Raw genomic sequence first — 16,784 nt, 5'->3', positions numbered from 1 at the left:
TGAGATTTCAGTTTGTTAACTGGAAATTTCAAGATATTTACAATTTTGAATCAAAATTTTCTTCACTTTCAGCATTTGAATCCTAATTAACTCTTGAACTTATTAGGACGAGACTTTTCTCGTTATTTCAGCAAGCAATAAAAAAATTGATAATAATTTTTTGTCTTAATCACCAGCCACTAGTTGTCAAGACACCTCGAGGCATGGTAAAATGGACTGTTTTTCTCTGAGGACTTTAGTTGGATTTTGTTGCCACTGGTCATAAACTGGCCCCACATAACCAGAATGGCAACTGATAAAAGTTTGTGTGACCTGTGTAACCCCAAAGTCTTTTTAGAGTGGAAAAACAAATGCTTGTCACACACAGAGCAATGAAAACCCCTCATATTAAGATTTGGTGCCCCCTAGTGTTCATATGGCAACAATACATATTGACTTATGTTAATCGTATTGCTCTAATCTCCTTAGTCGGGAGGCAGCTGACGGCTCTCTGACACATTCCTTCTACTGATTTCTAACAAAACATCAGCTGAACTTGGATATATGATGGTACTCTACACAAACGCTGCATTATCACACACACAGCTTCCAGTTTCACTAAACTGCCACACTGGTGTCGCCATATTTCCTCTTCTTTTTATCCCAGCCTATCTCTTTATTTTTTTTTTAATTTCTTTAATTAAAAAAAATGTAATTAATAATGAGTTCTGTTTGAAGTGGTTTAAAGCTATTGCTTTGTTCACCTTCATTACTGTTGAATCATGTTGATTAATCAATCCAACACACACACACACACACACACACACACACACACACACATACACACAAGGAACTGATAATTGTTCAGTGATGTTTCTTCTGATGAATTAATGGACAACATTTTTTAAAAATCCAGTTATGTTAGTAATGTCCTTCTTTGTCCTGCTGCTGATTTCCAGGAATGTGGGCTATTTCATAGCATCTGTTTCACAGTCTTGTGAGTTACATAAGTGCTCCAAAGCAAACATTACTTCCTTATTTATCATATCACTGAGGCTAACTTTACTGTGACCAATTCTATATTGGCATCTGCTGGCTGATGCAAAAATCTAAATAGTCTAGGGAGGTAGTTATGATATTAATTGGTCTATGTGATCCTTATGATTCTGGATGCTTGACTCATATAGTAACTATAATATACTTTAATGCAATGCTGTCAAACAAAAGCAATAGAGACTCTGTAAACTAAGAAATCCAAACGGAAGGCATTGGGATTTGGCTGTTCTACTTATATAAAAAAGTTTGGTATCCTCAGTCGGCTTGTGTTAAGGTGATGACCATGAGCTGCAACTTTCCACCTGTGTGAGGTTTACCTGTGTGGATTTATTTAATTACACATCACGTTACATCCGAATTTCCAGCAGGATACAGAAGGCCATGTTCTCTTAAAGTTTTGGCTGATGTCATTCGGATCCCTCTCCATGTGGGCAAGGGGCACAGTAAAGTAACTCCAATGTGGATATCATCAGCTAGCACACTGTTCCCTGTGTTGATGACAGTATGGCCGCCTGCCTTTGCTTGGCTGACTTCATTGAATCTATTATAACGTCACTCTAAAGTGAGACAATTTGTTCACTTACACATTACAGTTAAAAATAATAATTTTTAAAAATCAAAACATTCAAATAAAGTCTGCCGTTTAGACAGCTGATTAAAGTACACAAACTACACAAATAAATTGGTATGCAAACTCACGCTGCACAGCATCACCCGCCTCTGACAAATGCCTGTTTTCCCGTCTCTGATTAAACTCCAATACTTCATGATCAAACGCCATTTGTAGTTTTTATTTCCACCCCATAACACCTCTGCCTGCTCACCTTCTGTCCACCCTTAGACTAGTAAACACAAAACTTCCTAATTCAAAGCAGAAGTGTGTGGGAGTAAATGGAAGAGAGAGTGAGACAGAGGGAGCATTATAAAAAACAAAATCTAGTGAAAAGGGAACAGCTAAGTCAAAGTGTGGATTGATGGGGTAGACTTATGAAAAACAGCACAGCGAGCGAAAGAAGGGGGAGGAGGAGTGGTGAAATCAGAAAGGCAAAAGTTTAATAATATCTGCCCGCGGAGGCAGATGTGGCTTATTGCCACCATTGGTCTGAAAAACAGCCGTTACGGGTTTGTTTATAGTCAGCGTAGTGGAAGAGAGATAACATTTTTAGAGGATTAGAGGCAGGAAATAAAAGGCAGTACCAAATAAAGAAGAAAATGCAAGAGTTTGGCCAGATCCTCAGGGATAAAGAGGGACAGAAGGAGGCATGGGAGTGAAAGAGAAGGGATTAATGAAGGAGTGAAGGATAGGGAGGAGAAGGGTGATGGCTGGAGTTTTAGTCAGCGCAAAAAAGACGTCACAGTGACAGAAAAGGAGTATGCGAGTTTATCGCGGTTAAGTGACCTGAGCAGGTCTTATGTAATCATAATTAAAATCATGTGAGTTTTTTCTTCACTATTACTGTAAACTATTAGTCATTCACTAACAGATATCTGTAAACCTGTTTTGCACATTGTGTGGTTCATACCTCAGAAATTATTCATACACTATTTCATTGTCTGAATGATCCTGGTGGTTAATGATTGGTGCTTGAAGTATGCTTCTGGGTTTGTTAAGCAGATACTCTTACACAATGCGCTGGTTATAAGTGATTAAAGATCATAACAAATAGATGTAAAATGAAACTTGAAAAAATATATAGTAGGAAAATGTACTCGTAAATCATAGAGATATTGATTGCCATTCAACAATACATTTCAGTTGAGAAAATATTACACTAAGCAGGTTGGGAAATTCTGCAAGGCAACAGAGGGAGAAGCTGAAAGAGCGCTTGGTGTGTGTGGGTGTGTGTGTGTGTGTCTCTTTGGGAGGTTGCATCACAGGAAACAAGCTCCCCCTCCTGCAGTTGAATGTGACCCTTTGGCCCTGGATCAAATGCTCCTCCGGGCTGAATACCATGAAGCCTCTGTCCTCTGCACCACGCTCTGCTCTGCACTGCACGGACGGCAGGAGGAGGAGGGTGGGGGGTGGGTGGGGGTTTCGGGGGTCAGGACAGATAGGGTGAGGAGTGGAGTTGCAGGAGGGGGCAGGATAAAGGGGTAGAGAAAATTTGGCTGATGCAGAAGTGAGAATTATAAGCAGTCAACATGAAGCTCAAGCACATATGCTACCTGTAAACAAATGCAGACTGGCCCCCTTCCCTCCCCCCGCAGGCAGACGTGCATGTTTTTAAAGCCTAAAAAGTGAAGCCGGAGACGCCGACTCTGGCTCGTCTGTTTGTGCTGCCGAGGGGATTGAATCGGGCAGAAGACGCTCCTATTTTTAGTCCCATGCGCGATGGAGGGATCGAAAAGCAAACAGACAGTATATGCACAGGCAAAGCAGAGAGAGCGAGACGGGGGGAGAGAGAGAGGGAGAGAGAGACAGAGGCAGTGAAAGGAAGGGAGGAAGAAGGAGTGACTTATTTGTGAAGTTCTGCAAGTTTGGATGACTGGCTCATTGCTGTCTGAGGAGGGCACATGGCTGGACTTGGGCAGAGGGCAGAGCTGGGAGGCTTTCTCTGCTAGAAGCAGCAGCTTCCATTCGCTCTCCAGCGTTCTTTCCTAATATTACAAGCCAGTTTGAGTTCTCTTCTGCATTCTTAAGTGCTACATAAATGCCTCTTTGACTTCTTGTGGGGAGCTGAAGCAGTAGAAGGGGCTTAGAGGAGGATTGCCCCGCCATGGAATGCTGTAGATTTGCGTGCAGGGTTTCAGGAAGTTTTTCTTCCCCTTCTCGGGTTCATAGGTTTGGGTCCGGATCCAAAAAGTGTGTGCGCTTCTTAGAATTCCCTCAGAGACTCAAACCAGGGGTGCTGTGGCTCTGGTAATGATTTAAAGGACAAGCAACAACCACGGGCCATTTAAACGTGTATGCACTTTATTTGCACCTACATTCATCCCAGACGAAGGAATTCAGGATGCGACGCTTTGACAAGCTGAAAAAGACATTCCCCTTCCTGGCACGCTTTCACGTATATCGAGTAAGTCTGCTCTGCTGGATTGTCTACTCTCCATATTCCACTGAGGGGATATCTTCTTTAGCATGACATGGATACTTGTAACTATAGTCAGAGTCATGTGGTTTAATTAGTTGTTAGAATACATGAATCATGAATATGGTATAGTGGAGGTCAGTTGTCTGTAACTCTGCGTGTATGTGTGTGTGTGTGTGTGTGTGTGTGTGTGTGTGTGTGTGTGTGTGTGTGTGTGTGTGTGTGTGGACTCTCCAGCTGGTCTGAGGCTCTCCCCTGGGATGGTTGTTATTGCAGCAGGATGTGAGAGCAGAACCGATTTAACACAGGACATGATTTTGGCCAGAAGGTGTAGGTTTGTGTGTGTGTGTGTGTGTGTGTGTGTCTGGTGTGTGTGTGTCTCTGTGTACGTGTACATGCGCCTGTGTGAATATCAGCACCACCTTGAGGAATTCGTTCAGGCCAAAAGCATTTCTCAGCAATGACACCATGTTGTTTCTCTGCATCTAAATTCCTGCATCCCTCATTTATTTCTTTGTTTTCCTCCCTGTTTGGTTGTTTTCAATATTTTTTGAAGTAAACGCTAAGCTTGGACAGTTTAGTGCAAACAGGCTTAGCTTCTTAATCTGTCAGCATTTCATGATGCTTCTTTAAAATATGGTGAAATGAAGGAAAGTATATAGATCACTAGTTAGTTCTGGATTTCTAGCCCTGGTTGGATTCTTCAGAGTCTTAACGGAAGTCATTTCTAACGGTTGAGATGCAGCATTTCTTTCAAGTTTAACCTCACATCTTCAAAATGTACATTTTCTACTTCCTACTTTAGGAGAAGTTAAGCCCCTGATGATGTTTTACATAAACTAAATAAAGGAAGGACCCTGTTTTGTTTGGAGAAAGTATAATTTGATGATCTCAGCTGGTGAAGATTCAGGGTGTATCAAAAAGAATCACCTTAATTCAAAAGGCTATATGTTTCAAAGTAATGGGCATAGAAGCATGCGGTAAATCCTAAAATGCATGTGAAGTTTTACATACAAAACTTGCATCGTTTACACGTGCTCAGTGTGTCCCCAACCAGATACATGGCACACATCAATACGATAACTCGTCCCAACAACCACATGAATCTTTTAAATCCTCGCTTTCTACCAGTACATGTTTCGACTGTTACCAGTAAACAGCTGCGGATTTAAAGCACTTAAAAGTCAGATGATTCTTTTTGATACACCCTGTATAAAGCTCTTTCCTAACTACCTATATTAATTGTACCAAAGCTTATTTCTATGAACGTGTCTCAGGAAAAAACAAACCCAACATGCCTTAATGGGTTTATAATTTGGTTGCTAGTGGGCCGAGAAGTAGAAGCTCCTTGATTTTGACCCCTCATGCCTCAAATGACGCTGCCATGAAATGAGGCCCAAGAGAAAGCTGACTTGCGTCTTTGGCACCGTCCAGAGAAATAGCATTCTTTCTTCAGTGTTGACTGCTGCTGGGGAAGATTGTAAAGGATGAGTTGGGCTTGTTTTCATGGAAAAATGAAAGGATTAAATGAAAAATCATTTGTTTCTTGTTTGGGAAAACTTTTGCGTCAGACTCTTAATAGCACTTCTGCCACTGGCACAGCTTAACCCGCAGTGGACCAGCCAAAAGGGCCGTTGGATCATCTTTCTCAGGATAAGAGTCAGGCATGATGTAGCAAAATGCAAAATATGGAGATGGATTCAAATGACAGCAGCTCTAGTTAATCCTAAAACCACAGGCACTACTGTCACTGGATCACGCAAGAATGTTTCCTGGCTTACCAGTGTAGGTAGTTAATTGTCTGGTTGTACCGTTTTACTTCTTGTTTTCAACAAAGAGGAGGATTTCAAAGATAACTTCAAAGAATGTTCCGACAGTGGGACTTTTTTACAAAAATAATTGGACTCTTGTGATTTCAAAAAGACAGCTGACCCATTTTTATGGTTATAGGAATGAATCTGTATCAGGATACAAACATCTGCCATAACCATTGGGGACTGAGCCCTCCCAGGAAATTGACCTCAGTCAGACCTCACATCTAAAATTCCTGTAAAATACAGAACAGCTCACTCTGAAAAGACATAGTAGATTTAGGGATAGATTTAGGGATTGGTCACATACAGGCTTTATTTTATTGCCCACCATTAGAAGTATGTGTGTGTGTGTGTGATCTTGAGCTTCTCAGGCCAGAGTCATTAAATAATAGGAAATGGCCTCTAACCAAGTCCCTCAGGAAGTTTAAATGGCAGCGAGCAAGGAAGCAGTGACCTTTGTGACACTCTTCTCTGGACCTCGTAACCTCGCCTTTGCCAGCACAGGAAGTTCCTCATTCGCCGAGTCTAAATACTAATCAGTGGAGTGACCCCTCCAGCCAGAGCACCCATCGTAAAATTTTGTCTGCCTTTATGTGCGGATTAGGAATGTTTCTCTTTTCCATGTGTTGTTAAGCTTGGTTTACAAGTTTACTTCCTTAAAGTTCTCAGCAGGTGTAGCTGTTCTCCAGCAAAGCTGTTTACTGTCTTGAATTGAACTTGTGAAGAAGCCCATCAAGATTTAGGTTTCTGGTTACGTTAAATGGATGATTTTTGTTTTTACGTTAAAGATTGATGGGCTGACTCGGTGTTGTGTGAGGAATTGCGGTGAAACCGTTTCGGGGCCATGTCTGGTTTTTCACTGACATGTTTGGACATCAGTTTTGCATAATATATTTCTTGTATCGCTCTTCTTGTTTTTTGTTTTTTTTTGGCACATTCATGTCTGAGCAGTCTACAGCAAGTCAGCCAAAAACAACTTTCTTTGTTTTGAGCTTCAGTTAATTAAAGACTAAGTGGTTTGTTGACCCCACAGTGACATCAAATTGCAGTGAAAATGACTGTTTTCATTGTTTTTATCCTTTGATAAGTAGCTTATGCTACAGTACGTTTGCCGCTTTAGCCCCCTTGATCTTGAGTTTGTGACTTGATTTTTATAAGCAATAGGCTGTTAATGATTTAGTTAAGAGGGAACTGGCTCCGAGCTCAGTTTCCTCTCTTTCTCTGTTTGTTGCTGGCTGACTTCCTTTTTAAGTGTATTTTACGGATTTTGGAGCATGCATTGGGAAAGGTGTTGAATGACTATTGAATGGGCTTAACTCCTCTGTGTGTGTCTTTGTATTTTATCAGAAACTGGGCAGCAGCATGCAATGTGAGGAAGGGACGGAATGGTTGCTGGAACTGCTGATGGAAGTGCAGCTGCAGCAGTACTTCTTACGGATCCGAGATGACCTTAACGTCACACGGCTGTCGCACTTTGACTACGTCAAGAATGAAGACCTGGAGAAAATCGGCATGGGTCGACCTGGTGAGACACAGTACCTGCGTGTATGTGTGTGTTTTTGTCAGTGAGTAAATGAGAGAACCGCAGTTTTGTTGTGCCAAAGAATCAAATCAAATCAAATCAAATCACTTTTATTGTCACATCACATGTGCAGGTACACTGGTACAGTACATGTGAGTGAAATTCTTGTGTGCGAGCTTCACAAGCAACAGAGTTGTGCAAAATACAATAACGTAAAACAAGCAAAATATAAAAATGGCTAATCTAAAAAGTAATAAATATATGTACAATATGTAAAGGTATATACATTACTGAATGTGTGTACTAAATATGTTTTTCTACGTGTGTGTGTTTGAGTGTGTATATAGTATGTATATACATGTTTTACAAATGAAATAAAGTAAACAATAAAATAAGATATATAAAATATACAGAGGTTGGTATGTGCAAAACAGTGGTATTTATATACAGTATGGAGTGCATAATGTTGAAGTTCCAGTAGTGAGGGTGAGGTGTCTATGACGTGTTCAGCAGTCTGATGGCCTGATGGAAAAAGCTGTCTCTCAGTCTGCTGGTACGGGACCGGATGCTGCAGAACCTCCTTCCTGATGGAAGTAGTCTGAACAGTTTATGGCTGGGGTGACTGGAGTCCTTGATGATCCTCTCCGCTTTCCTCAGGCACCGCTTCCTGTAGATGTCTTGGAGGGAGGGAAGCTCACCTCCAATTATCCGTTCAGCACACCGCACTACTCTCTGGAGAGCTTTGCGGTTGTGAGCGGTGCTGTTGCCGTACCAGGTGGTGAAGCATCCAGTGAGGATGCTCTCAATGGCACAGCGATAGAAGGTCCTGAGGATGCGGGGGCTCATGCCGAATCTCTTCAGTCTCCTGAGAAAGAAGAGGCGCTGCTGCGCCTTCTTCACTGTTTTGTTTATGTGTACTGACCACGTAAGATCCTCAGCCAGATGTACACCAAGGAAGCGGAAGCTGCTCACTCTCTCCACAGCAGCGCCGTTGATGGTGATGGGGGTGTGTACTCCTCTGCACCTCCGGAAGTCCACTATCAACTCCTTTGTCTTTGCGACGTTGAGGGTGAGATGGTTGTCTTGACACCAGTGGGTCAGGGCGCTGACCTCCTCCCTGTAGGCCGTCTCATCACCGTTGGTAATAAGACCCACCACTGTAGTGTCGTCCGCAAACTTCACAATGATGTTGGAGTTTCTAGTGGCCGTGCAGTCGTAGGTGTAGAGTGAGTACAGGAGAGGGCTCAGTACACACCCCTGTGGAGCACCAGTGTTCAGTGTGATGGGGGATGAGGTGGTGCTGCCCAGTCTGACCACTTGGCGTCTGTCAGACAGGAAGTTAAGGATCCAGCTGCAGAGGGAGCTGCTCAGTCCTAGATCCTGCAGTTTCCTGTCCAGCTTCGAGGGAACGATGGTGTTGAATGCTGAGCTGTAATCTACAAACAGCATTCTCACATACGTGTCTCTCTTCTCCAGGTGTGACAGGGCAGCATGGAGTGTCAGGGCTATGGCATCATCAGTGGACCTGTTGTGGCGGTATGCGAACTGTAGAGGGTCCAGTGAGTCGGGTAGTGCAGAGCAAACGAAGTCCCTGACCAGCTTCTCGAAGCATTTGCTCACGATGGGGGTCAGGGCTACGGGTCGCCAGTCGTTCAATGAGGAGATGGTGGAGGATTTGGGTACAGGGACGATGGTGGCCATTTTGAAGCAGGCTGGGACTACAGACAGGGAGAGGGAAAGGTTGAAGATGTGTGTAAACACTCCAGCCAGCTGAGCCGCGCATGACTTGAGGACGCGGCCGGGAATCCCGTCCGGACCAGTAGCTTTGCGTGCGTTCACCCTCCTGAAGCACTTCCGCACATCCTCCTCAGACACAGTGTGCGCACTGACGTCATCCGCGGTGCGCACACTGTCCGGTCTCGTGGTGTTCGCTGTGTCGAATCTAGCGTAGAAAACGTTTAGATCCTCACACAGAGAGGCCGTGGTCTGCGGTGTGGTGGTTTTCCCTCTAAAGTCTGTGATCGTGTTTAGTCCCTGCCACATACTCCGAGGGTTGTCAAACTGTTGCTCCACCTTGTCCCTGTACTCACGTTTGGCTGCTTTGATCGTCTTCCGGAGTTGGTAATGTGCGTGTTTGTAGTCCGATGTGTTCGCGGAGGCAAAAGCGGTGCTCCGTGCCGCCAGTGCTGTGCGAACATCTCTGTTAATCCAGGGTTTTTGATTTGGGAAGGATTTAACTGTTCTGGATGGGACGACATCTTCCACGCATTTTCTGATGAATCCGCAGACTGAGTCTGTGTACTCATCAATGTCTTTAGCAGCCACGTGAAACATTTCCCAGTCCGCGTGATCAAAACAGTCCCGCAGCGTAGACTCCGATTGGTCCGACCACCGGTGCACCGCCCTCAGGGTTGGAGCTTCCTGTTTCAGCTTCTGCCTGTAGGCGGGCAGGAGCAGGATGGAGCGGTGATCTGATTGGCCGAATGGGGCGCGGGGGAGGGCTTTGTATGCATCCCGGAAAGAGGTGTAGCAGTGGTCAAGAAGCCGGTCTCCACGAGTGCTGAAATGGATGTGTTGGTGGAGTTTTTGTGAGACTTTCTTCAGGTTACCCTTATTAAAGTCCCCGGTCGTGATAAACGCCGCCTCTGGGTGTGCGGTTTCCTCACTGCTGATCGCGCTGTACAGTTCCCTGAGTGCTCGGTCAGTGTCGGCTTGTGGGGGAATGTAAACCGCCGTAATAATCACTGCTGTGAATTCCCTCGGTAGCCAGAATGGCCGGCACTTAATCATCAGGTACTCCAGGTCCGGTGAGCAGAAAGATTTGACCGGGTGCACGTTCGCATAATCACACCAGCTGTTGTTGATCATGAAACATACACCACCGCCTCTGCTTTTCCCAGTAAGCTCCTGTGACCTGTCCGCGCGGTGCACAGAGAACCCCGGTAGTTGTATTGCGGAGTCCGGTACCTTGTCCGATAGCCAGGTTTCTGTGAGGCAGATCACGCAGCAGTCCCGCATCTCTCGCTGGAATGAGATCCGTGCCCGAAGCTCGCACAGCTTGTTCTCCAGAGACTGCACATTAGCCAGTAATAAACTGGGTAACGGTGGTCTGTTAGTGCGCCGTCTCAGTCGAACCAGAACGCCAGATCTTCTCCCTCTGCGTCGGCGTTTGCGGCCTCCACGGGCCCAGAACAAAGGCGTCTCAGGTGAGATGAATGGGGGGTCTGCAAACGGAGGGTCCGTGTTGCAAAACTTGAACTCCGGAAAGTGATGAGAAAGTCCATCTTTTATGTCCAGTAAGGTTTGTCGGTCGTACACAAGGAGACATGTGCTACTCGTGAAAAAATAAAGAAAAAGTAAAATTAAACACAAAAAACAGCTGTTGCTTGGGGGAGCTCGCGACGAGGCTGCCATACTCGGCGCCATCTTGGTTGGCGCCATCCAGATGTTCATTTGGCATGTCTCTCTTGTGTGTTTAAATTTGTAGTCCTACTAGTGGCTTCCAGTGTTAGATACTTAGTATAAATGTTCCTTATTCAGAGGAAAAATCCTACGGTTTATCTTCTGTGCTCTTTGTTCAATAATTTGTGACCTAAAAATGAACTACATCCCCATCAGCTTCAGTTTGACTTTTAGTTTTAGTGCTAATTAGCAAATGTTGTAACTCTTTCATGCTAAATTCAGATGCTGAATATATTTAACATACATTATAAGTCTTAAAATATTGATGTTGGCACTGCCTTTGTTACCAGGCTGTAGACTGTAGAAGTAGATTTTAGCTTTTAGCTCAGAGCAATGGTTTAGTGTAGCTAGATATCTGAAACCATGGCTGTTGTTTAGTGGCTTGTTTTTATCAACTCTTTAAAGACTGGAAATGAGCACGAGACACAGAATTTCTGATTCCAAACTATGACTTCATAAAATCATCATTTACTATCTTCTCTGCTCATGTGTTTTATTTCGTAATAAAGCAGTACTGGCCTTTCATAGCTTAATGAGCAATTTTTTTATTTATGATTACTTTTATTCTCTTTATGCATCTATATATAGCCTTAAGTATGACTCTTGTGTTCAGTAATGGCACTGTGTCATTTGGCTCACCCTTGATGTTGCTTGAACAAATCCTGCGACACTAATGCACTTAATGTCATTACAAAGTCACAATTTGTATTTATGTACATTGAGATTGGATATTAAAGTGTCAGATCTTTTGTGTGCGGTGTGTATAAAGTGGATCACAGCAGAATTGTTCTAAATCCAGTTACTGAAGCCCTCAGGGCCTGTGCTTCACAGCCGCTTAAGACTAATTACACCCACTTCGCATGCTCATATATTCCCTCACATGTCTCTCCACTGCACAGCTCACTGCTCTCTGGGGTTTTAATATCTTTTCTTCTTCCTCCTTCCCTTTGCTTTTTGCTCTTTGTCTCATTTCATATCAAAGCTTGGTGTTTGGTTTTCTTCCTGTTGTGGTAAATGTGTTAAAATTCATCATGGTATACCCTTCTTTCGCTCAGATTCCTCCTGATGGATCCTTAAGCAGTTGCAGTCCTCATTTCAATGACTTGCCACTGACCTATTGCCTCTTTTTGTTTCTTCTTGACCGCAGGGCAGAGAAGGCTGTGGGAGGCCGTGAAAAGGAGGAAAGCCATGTGCAAGCGCAAGTCCTGGATGAGCAAGGTGACAGACATAGACGAGCACAGCGCACATCAGAACTCAGTATGGTGCACGGTATATTTGGCAGGATGTCGCCACTGTGGAATCCGTCTGGGTGTAACAGTGTAGATACATGACCACAGTAACCTGCGCCTTCTGCGCAGATATGATCAGCACCCCCTGAATGAATTCTGGCATCAGTACGTTGTAATCTGAGGGAAAGATGTTAACATAGTGGTATGTGCTTAAAAGCAGCCTTTAACTTAATACTGCCTGTTAGTAGTGCAGAGGTTTTAAATCGACCACAAACATTCATGATTGTGGTGAGGTGTCGCTAAGAGAAACTTTCCTTTACTGAATCAATTAGCACATTTTTTTTTTTTTAGGCCTGCGATGATTAAACGAGAGTTTTTTATTTTTTATATAAAGAGTAATTTTTCTCCAGAGGACACACGAGCAGGGCCAGTGAGTCCATATTCAGATATAAACATACACACATTTGCAAGGCTATTTTTGCTAGGACATTCATTGACATTGCATTCCCTAGCTCCTAACCCTAAACTGAACCATGCCAGCTTAACTGCCTTAGCCTAACCTAAACCTAATCCTAACCTTAAACTTAAGTGCTGGCCCATAAAAAGGCCCTTTTAAGCAAGGACCAGCTAAAAAGACCTCATTTTCCAAAATGTCCTCAGTGTAAGGCTCCCAAACTCAAAGTAGTTCTCATAAAGATAGTGGGACACACACACACACACACACACATCCTGTCACAGCCGGCTGAGGAAGCAGATTACTCTATCTGAGGATAGTGCCAGAGGCGGAAGCAGACAGGTGTAATTATAGATGGCAAACACCGTCCTGTGAGAACCATGGCTACACTCATCCAACACATGCGCACCTACACAACTGTGACGGCTTCTCCTCAGTATTCCTTCTCGACGGTTAATTCCTTTGAGTATTTGCATCAGCATGTGTATTACATACCTCGCAGTTTTTGTGTCTTTTAATTACCCTTTGACTCTTTTATTAAAGGAAAGTGAAGAAGTAACTTAAAGCAAAAAGGCTCTGTCTCTTTAAGGGGAATTTAATAAGACAGCATTTTGTGAATGCAGCTTGAGCCGAATCTGTGTGTCACCGACTCTTATGACTCCACTCGTGTGTGACTGTGTGTGTGTGTGTTTATGGGTCTGTGTGTGCACGCCATAGTCAGAATTATTTAAATATCCAGCCCTCTATTTGAAACGAACTAACCACACCGTTACCACACAGAGGTGGTGTCTTTCAAAAAAGGTCTGCAGCATTATGTCATGTCTGGTCCAGTGTGAATGTGAAACCACATACTGCTTGCTACTGTTTATATCCAGCCAGTCAAATATGTTTGGCACTAGATATTCATTGACACCTCTTTTTTACTGATGACATAATTTCTGAGTACTGACCTTATGTTCATGAGCCAATAAGAGATGTTTTTAAGTGAATCCGAAATCACTGATTTGATATGTAATGTAGTATTTGTGTTACCACCGTAGGAGAGGCTGTTCTAGTGTTTTATCTGACATGTTATCGGCTTGATTTCATCCCTGCTAGCTAATATCACCACCAGTTTCTGTGAACTCCTATTTTGGTAAACAGTCTAATTCAAGTCCTCTAAACAAAGATTTCCCTTGGTGGCGCCAAACGGCACACATATTTTTATGGGTTCGGATTTAGGAGACTGGGAATGAATCATTAACACACATGGACACACACACACACAAATGCAGGCATACAAACATAAGCACACAGAGCCATTCAGGTCACTTAATCTAATAGTGCTTCTTAATGAGTACTTCCTAACAGCTAAGTTATTCCTGCTGTGTTGTTAGTACTTAAGCCAAGAGGCAGGAAATTTCTAAGTATTTTGTGTGTGTGCATGGAATTTTATTTACTTTTTCCACAAACTGCATGATGTTTCCTTTATGTGTAAGCTTCATTTTTAGAATTTAAGCCATTAAAAGACCTCGCTGTACACACAAGAAGTTGCAGTAATGGTTTTGAGACTGCTTGTCAGACTCTCACCATAGCATGAGTATGCTTTCCAACCACCTGCTCCTCATGTTGCACACATTACACACATTATACAGAAATAGAAAAAGGGGGAACCAGGATGTAGAATGTTGCTGTTTATGCAAAATGTAAAATTATGCTCATATTTTTATGTTCTAGTGCTCCTCTCTCTGCTTTCACACTTCTTCATTTTTGTCTGTTTCTCTCCAGGTTTTTAGTGGTAAACGTCCAGATGGAGGAGACATACCCCAGCAGGGTCAACCGGCTTCCTCGTTTCGTAAGCTGTCTCCCACACCACCTCTGGGCGTCGGGGAGGAAGTCCTAGCCACGCAGCCCAGTGGTGGCGCTCTCCTCGACGGGCAGCAGCAGGGTCTGACCTGCCTCATCCCAGAGAAGGACTTGACGCTGTTTGAGAAGCTGGGCGACGGCTCATTTGGCGTGGTGAAGAGGGGAGAGTGGTTGACACCTGCGGGGAAGGTGGTGAGGAGGCATATTGTTATAAAATTTATCCACAATTTAAAAAACAAAACAAAACAAAAACATGTTGGAAATATGAAATAACTGGAGTGTGCTCACACAGTTCTTTTGCATGAAACATGTTGCTTGTTTGCATCTTGTCTAGTAACAGATAAAAGCAGGTGCATGAATGTTTTTTTTTCTTTTGTTTTTTAATGGGATTTTTATGAGAACTTTTTGGACACTTTGAGTATGAGGAGAAGCAGAATCTGATGTTTGAACTCATCAATTTTTTAGCTGAACGTGGCCGTGAAGTGTCTGAAGACAGATGTGCTCAGCCAGCCCGACGCTCTGGAGGATTTCGTCTGCGAGGTCAACGTCATGCACTCGCTGGACCATCAAAACCTGATCCGCCTCTACGGTGTGGTGCTCACACACCCAATGAAGATGGTAGTGGACACACAGAAATGCACACGCACAGGGAGAAATATACAGACAGATAAATGCGAGTGCACATAACCGTTTACGGTAGCTGCTTTAACTCGGGGCCGATATTCTCTGTGTATACTTGCCACATATGCAAATGTGAAAGGACAAAAGAAGCTTTGAGTTTGTCCGTTCTTTTCACCCATGCTCTATTTCTCTTTTTCACCTGCATGCTGTAGGTGACTGAACTGGCACCTCTCGGTTCACTGCTGGAGCGTTTGCGCTGCGTTCGTCCTCAAGGCCCAGTGTTGATCCACACTCTGTGTCAGTATGCTGTGCAGGTGGCTTGTGGCATGGCTTATCTGGAGCAGAGGAGGTTCATCCACAGGGACCTGGCAGCGAGGTAGGATGCAGAGCTTTGGTAGAGGCAAAAAAAAAAGGGTCAAAAACTACTGAAAAAAATACATTGCTCACATTCAGGAATAATTTTTCTGCTGTGGTGAATTATTTATATTGCCTCTCCTATTCCTCCACCCAGAAATTTACAGGCCATTAACAGGAGACTTGGCCCATAAGCACAATGAGTCACTGGCTGGAAGCACTGGGTGGTCCAAGTTCTTGGTCTTGCCCAAATTAGACACTTTCACTTAAGTGCTGACACTATGTAGAGGTCTGGGGAAAAACCTTAATGGCCGGTACAAATGAGTCACTTTACCAGTTAAAGCTGTAATAAAAGGGTAATGACTACACACAGCTGCTGCGTTAAGGTTTGCTGAGCTCTCTGGGCACGCACTGTATCCTGTACGCTGGAAGCTTTCCGAGATAAAGATCTGCTGACTTTCTAACACACCAAAAAGTTCATAACAGATAAATCTCTTTATCTGTTATGGCACACCATTTAAGCTGCTTTAGCCTGTCCACAAGACCTAATCAGTGACTTGTCATATCTGTCACTAACGCCTTGCTGTTTCTCTTCCTGCCTCTGGCTTTCATGTCTGCACATGGAACGACAGGGAGGTCCCTGAACAGACCCAAACTACCCGAAATAATAGTTCTCTTTACATATTAGTAGATCTAACTAAAATATTTATTTACTTGTAAATGAGTTTTTAGTCATGCTCAGTTTCAATAGATCCTACATCTGCAGTCTTGTGCTTGGCCTATCAGTAAAATGCATATGGACCAAGTCTCCTCTACAATTATTATTGAAATAGTTATTATTAAGAACATTAGTTCTACATGTAGAAGAGTTCGTTCATTTAGTGTTTTCCAGCTTGAAGGTTAATTTTAGGCTTTCCAGCTAATTGTTAACATCACCACCCTGTCTGCAGGAACATCCTGCTGGCCTCGGCTCACAGAGTGAAGATTGGTGACTTTGGCCTGATGAGGGCGCTGCCTAACAACCATGAGCACTATGTCATGCAGGAGCATCGCAAGGTCCCCTTTGCGTGGTGGGTGGAATGAACTCATTTCATTGTTGCTTTGTTGTTAAAACTATCAGCCAAGGCAGAATTTAGAAATCATTTTTTTCAAAATAAGAAGAAAAACAAATCCTTACACCAGGGAAACACCCCATTTAAATCCCTACTCCACACTTGTGCTCAGACTGTGCACAGCTGGTTTATAGACTGTAGTGTATTGTTTTTCATGTTACAGGTGTGCCCCAGAGAGTTTAAAGACCAGAACCTTCTCCCATGCAACAGACACTTGGATGTTTGGAGTCACCCTCTGGGAGATGTTCACACATGGTCAGGAGCCTTGGCTGGGTCTTAATGGTAGTCAGGTAAAAGTACAAAAATA

The 16,784-nt window shown here is 43.5% G+C and overlaps 1 protein-coding gene across 7 annotated transcripts in view; it reads left to right on the top strand.

The window, feature by feature from the left end:
* The window catches only part of tnk2b (tyrosine kinase, non-receptor, 2b), a 63,060-nt gene that overhangs the window by 34,318 nt on the left and 11,958 nt on the right, over positions 1-16,784 (top strand). For 4 of the 7 annotated variants that reach the window (XM_063461490.1, XM_063461488.1, XM_063461484.1 and 1 more), the window contains 7 exons: positions 7,226-7,403; positions 12,010-12,080; positions 14,313-14,582; positions 14,856-15,008; positions 15,224-15,387; positions 16,316-16,435; positions 16,641-16,767. In XM_063461490.1, coding sequence (XP_063317560.1) covers positions 7,241-7,403; positions 12,010-12,080; positions 14,313-14,582; positions 14,856-15,008; positions 15,224-15,387; positions 16,316-16,435; positions 16,641-16,767 — 1,068 coding nt within the window. In that variant the 5' untranslated portion in view covers positions 7,226-7,240. Of the gene's footprint in view, positions 1-3,558; positions 4,053-7,225; positions 7,404-12,009; positions 12,081-14,312; positions 14,583-14,855; positions 15,009-15,223; positions 15,388-16,315; positions 16,436-16,640; positions 16,768-16,784 lie in introns of those variants that run through there. The other 3 variants (XM_063461489.1, XM_063461487.1, XM_063461486.1) reach the window with 2 other exon arrangements.

Source organism: Pelmatolapia mariae, linkage group LG18, assembly GCF_036321145.2.
Source record: "Pelmatolapia mariae isolate MD_Pm_ZW linkage group LG18, Pm_UMD_F_2, whole genome shotgun sequence".
NCBI lineage: Eukaryota > Metazoa > Chordata > Actinopteri > Cichliformes > Cichlidae > Pelmatolapia > Pelmatolapia mariae.
This window is presented reverse-complemented; position numbering and strand designations above follow the sequence as displayed.